At 51.0% G+C, this 5193-nt stretch overlaps 1 protein-coding gene across 1 annotated transcript; it reads left to right on the top strand.

The window, feature by feature from the left end:
• Positions 1-2593: 2593 nt before the first annotated feature.
• LOC311200956 (olfactory receptor 14A16-like) lies at positions 2594-3517 on the top strand (the record flags this gene model as incomplete). The annotated part of the gene is made up of 1 exon (XM_084275257.1): positions 2594-3517. One exon carries the CDS (start codon positions 2594-2596, stop codon positions 3515-3517), a length of 924 nt encoding a protein of 307 aa, XP_084131383.1.
• Between the last annotated feature and the right edge of the window lie 1676 nt (positions 3518-5193).

Below are 5193 nucleotides of genomic sequence, written 5' to 3'. Positions count from 1 at the left end.
TCACTGAGGTGTTTCCACCTCTCCTGGTGATACGGCCATGCCCAAGGACACCTTCTCCAGACTACCCTGATGTGTGCACTTCACTTTGCTCAAAGGTTTCCACCTCCACTCGCTCTTTGGTCATTCAGATGCTGATAAACTTTGAGCTTCAGAGAGTTGGAAAACATCTCATCTTCCAGAAGTCTAATGACCTGTTCTATCTGAAGTTCAGGGTGTTGATAAGTGACCTTTCTATGTATCTGATTGAAACTGTTCTGGGAGAGAATCTCCTCTGGAAGCTGACCCCCTTCACACGCTGCTTGGTCGTAGCAGCAGCTGAGGAGAGAGATTTCATGGGTATTACACTGGATCATGTTGAACTGCTGTTTGTTGTCAGAGAAATCTGTCTGTGCCTGAGCACAGATGATGTGAGGAAAAGAGTTGGGAGTCCCAAGAGGCCAGTGAGGGAGCTGCTGGGCTTGGGAAGAGCAAAGTTCTCCAGGCAGGGTTGGATCTCAAGAGACTGCTTTTCCTGCCTGTCCAGATCTCCTTAGCAGACCCATATCCATCCCAGAATGCTGCTGTCACTTCTATCAACTGAGCCATGACAGAAAATACCTGTGACTGAAAAAAGGTCCTTCATGGGAAATTCCTTTGAAATCTTCATCACTAAAGACCTAACTGAAATCCAATTAGTTGTAGAAGTTTTGAGTTTTTTGAATGAAAGTGACTTGAAGAGCCATGTTTGTAAGGGCTTTCTGGATGTTAATGAGCCCCATGCTGTCTCTGGTGAGTCAACAGAAATCAGATACCAAGATGAGAGTGAAGAAACCTCTCCAGAAGTCCAAGTCAGGAGTAATGCCCAAAGTACCTTGAAGCACTAACAGACCCCACTGGGAGCCATTCCTGACAAAGCCTCCCCAGGGGCTCGTTAGAGCAGACAACTGGAGGCCATGAGGACAAACCCAGGCAAAGCACAGGCAGCTCTGATGCTGAGGACACCCTGGCTTGGTCTGATGAAGCAGCAATGCCAAGCGCTGACCCACGGCCCTGGGCAGGGACATCCTGAGATTGTCAGAGATGAGATCATAGAATGATTCCTATGAGATCTGAGGCACCAGGAGGGAGCCTACAAGAACTGGTCTTCTCCTGCTGAGTTTGGCCAGGCTCCTGGGATGGAGGGAGCTCATGGCAACCGGGCAGTGCTGCAGAGAGACAGCTCTGCCCAGGAGCAGCTCCTCTGCCAAGCACACAGGGCTGGGGACACTGCCTGTGGGCACCGAGGGGAGACCTGTGAGGCTGAGAGAGCTGATGGATGCTGAGAGCTCACTGGAGGAGAAATCTCCACAGCATTCTGCCTGGTATGTCTGTGGGTGCAGGGCAATGCAGGTTCTGTTCCTGGAGGGATCTCCAAAAGCTGGGACATGGGGCAGTGTGTGGGGTCTGTCAGGAGGACAGGTTCTCTCTAGGACCAGAAAGTGCTGCCTGGAAGGGATGCCCTTGTGCCCTATCAGAGGGACAGGGCAGGACAGCTGTCTTCTCCTGGGCATGGCTGCATTCGCACTGTGGAAAGAAGCGGTGGATGTAAAGTCTGACGCATGGAAATATGGTGCAGGGTCCTTGTCCCAGAGAGAAGAACCCTCCGAGTGCCTGTACTTCTAGCCTTCTGTGGAATATTCCTCACCGTTTCCTCTCCTGTTCTTGTTGCCTTTCTCCCACCGTTTCCTGGGGCTCTGGGCACATCCAATTGTGGGGCTGGCACTGAGCTGACCCTGACTTCAGAACCCACATCTGTAGGACTGAGGTATTCCAGGGGGCTCCCTCTGGCCTTCAGGCTGCCTCCCACGATGGCACCTCTCTCCCAGGGACTCTTGTGCCCCAGAGAGGAGCCCCATGCAGGAGACATCTCGGCACAGAGGCCATGGCAATGCCACTCTTCACCTGTGTGTGGGCAGCTGCACTGAGCCCTGGGTGTCCCTGGCTGGGAGCGGAGAGCTGAGATCCTCCTTGGGTAGGATGAGACCGCAGGAGGGCTTTGGAGCTCTGCCCTGTGAGACTGGATTCCTCAGCTCTCTGTGGGGTCCAGTTTCTTCTGCAGGGAACAGCAGGGTGTGATCACAGAGCGTCCAGCACAGGGCAGCTGAGAGCAGGGCTGATGGACAGAGCAGCTCTCCCCACTCTGCACTCAGGGGAAGGTTTCACTGGCACTGCAGCAGCAACGTCAGGGAGTTCTGACAGAAGAAACACTCCTCAGGTACAGGAAGGAGAAAACCAAAGCTCCAAAGCTCTGCTCTGCCCTCAGGTCAGATTGGAGTGACAGTGCTGAAAAACTCATTCCTCTCCACAGGGGATTTATTCTGAGATCAGACCATCCTGCCATTTACTGACTGCTGCCAAGCAGGACTGAGTTCTCATGAGCCCACAGCCAACCCTCCTCCCATCAGTGGCACACTCAAGCCAGCACAAAGCAGACCTCCCAAAAGGGACCTGACAGAAGTACTCCTGAATACAGAGAGTCAATTCGAATTGGAAGATATTTTCTTCAAAGAAAAGTTCCCTGACTTTTCACTGGTTTTTTTATCCTTTGACAGGTCTCCACACTTGACAGCAGCAGATGTCCAACAGCAGCTCCATCAACCAGTTCCTCCTCCTGCCCTTTGCAGACACAGGGGAGCTGCAGCTCCTGCACTTCTGCCTCTTCCTGGGCATCTACCTGGCTGCTCTCCTGGGCAATGGCCTCATCATCATCACCATAGCCTGTGACCACCACCTCCACACCCCCATGTACTTCTTCCTCCTCAACCTCGCTGTTACTGACCTTGGCTACATCTCCACCACTGTTCCCAAATCCATGGCCAATTCCTTGTGGGACACCAGGGCCATTTCCTACAAAGGATGTGTGGCTCAACTCTTTTTCTTCCTATTTTTGCTTGCAACAGAGGCCTCTCTTCTCACTGTCATGGCCTATGACCGCTACGTTGCCATCTGCCACCCCCTGCACTACGGGACCCTCCTGGGCAGCAGAGCTTGTGTCCACATGGCAGCAGCTGCCTGGGGCAGTGGGTTTCTCCATGCTGTGCTGCACACAGCCAATACATTTTCCCTGCCCCTCTGCCATGGCAATGCTGTTGACCAGTTCTTCTGTGAAATCCCCCAGATCCTCAAGCTCTCCTGCTCAGATGCCTACCTCAGGGAAACTGGACTCATTGTGGTCAGTGTCTGTTTAGCTTTTGGGTGTTTTGTGTTCATTGTGGTGTCCTATGTGCAGATCTTCAGGGCTGTGCTGAGGATCCCCTCGCAGCAGGGACGGCACAAAGCCTTTTCCACCTGCCTCCCTCACCTGGCTGTGGTCTCCTTGTTTGTCAGTACTGTTCTCTTTGCTTACCTGAAGCCCCCATCCATGTCCTCCCTATTTCATGACCTGATACCAGCATTTCTTTACTCAGTGTTTCCACCAGCAGTGAACCCCCTCATCTACAGCATGAGGAACCAGGAGCTCAAGGATGCCCTGTGGAAACTGAGGACTGGATGTTTCTAAGCAGCAACAAACTGCTCATCTTCTTCTCCATATGGCTGGCCATATCAGTCAAGTTAGGATACGTTTGTATTTAGTAGAGTTATTAGTTTTGGGGTTTTTTTCCTTCTTTTTGGTCTAATCTGTAACAAAATGGTGCACGTTAATCCCATGGCTAATGCAGCATCACCTTTTTTTTTTGTAACCCAGACACTGCGTAATGATGAGCTGTGCTCTCTTTGCATCATGCCTGTCTGGAAGGGTGCACAGTTTTTCCTTATTTTTTTTTTTCCTGGCATTTATAAAAAAATTACAAGCACATTTTCATTGCCTGAATCACTTGACTACTTGTCTGAAATGGCAATGCTTTCCCACCATGACAGAACGGGAAGTTACTGGCTTCTGTTACCCTAGAATCATGGAATCACTTAGGTTGGAAGAGATCTTTAATATTATTGAGTCCACAACCACAGCCTAACCCTGTCTAGTCCACCTCTAGACCATGTCCTCAAGCACAACATCTACACACCTTATAAATACCTCTAGGGATGGTGAATCTACCACTTCCTTGAGCAGCCTGTTCCAATACTTCACTACCCTTTCAGTAAAGAAATTCTTCCTTATATCTAACCAAAATCTCCCCTGGTGCAATCTGACAGCATTTTTTCTTATCCCATCCCTGTCTACTGAGATAAGAAACTGAATACCACCTCTCTGCCCCCTCCTTGCAGGTAGTTGTAGAGAGGGATAAGGTCTCTGCTCAGTCTCCTTTTCTTAAGACTAAAAAGCCCCAGTTCCCTCAGCCACTCCTCACAGGACTTGTGCTCCACACCCTTCTCCAGCTTGGTTGCCCTTCTCTGGACACGGTCCAGCATCTCAACGTCCTTCTTTTAGTGAGGGGTAAAAAACTGGACACAGTACTCAAGGTGCATCCTCACCAGAGCTGAGTACAACAGAACAATCACTTTCCTACTACTGCTGGTTACACTACTCCTTATACAAGGCAAGATGCTGTTGGCCTTCTTGGCCACCTGGGCACAATGCTGGCTCATGTTCATCTGCCTGTCCACTAACATCCCCAGATCCTTTTCCTCCAGGCAGCTCTCCAGCCTCTCTGCCACAGGCCTGTAGCATTGCCTGGGGGGATTGTGACCAAAGTGCACCTGGCCTTGTTGAACTCCTTAAAACTGGCCTCTGCCCATGGATCCAGTCTGTCCAGGTCTCTCTGCAGAGCCTTCCTGCCTTCCAGCAGGGTGACCTGCCACCAGCTGGATTTAACTCCGTTCACCACAACTCTCTGGCCTTCATCCAACTTCTAACCCAGCAAAGAGTATACCCATCTAATCCATGAGTGGCCAGTTTCTCCTGCAGGATGCTGTGGGAGACAGTGATGAAGGATTTACTGAAGTCCAGGTAGATCACATCCACAGCCGTCCCCTCCTCCACTAAGCAGGTCACCTTGTCATAGAGGGAGATCAGCTTCCTCAAGCACAATCTGCCTTTCCTAAAGCCATGCTTACACGGCCTCACCCCTGAGTGTCCTGCATGTGCTGCATGATGGTACTCAAGATGATTAGTTCCATCCCCTTCCCCAGCGCTGAGGTCAGGCTGACAGGCCTGTAGTTCCCTTAATCCTCCTTCTGGTCTTTCTTTCTGTCACATTTGCCAGTTTCCAGTCTGGTGGAACCACCCTGCTCAGC

The sequence above is a fragment of the Gallinula chloropus genome, assembly GCF_964237585.1.
Source record: "Gallinula chloropus genome assembly, chromosome: 25".
NCBI lineage: Eukaryota > Metazoa > Chordata > Aves > Gruiformes > Rallidae > Gallinula > Gallinula chloropus.
Note: the sequence above shows the minus strand (reverse complement) of the source record. Positions and strands in the feature narration are given on the sequence as shown.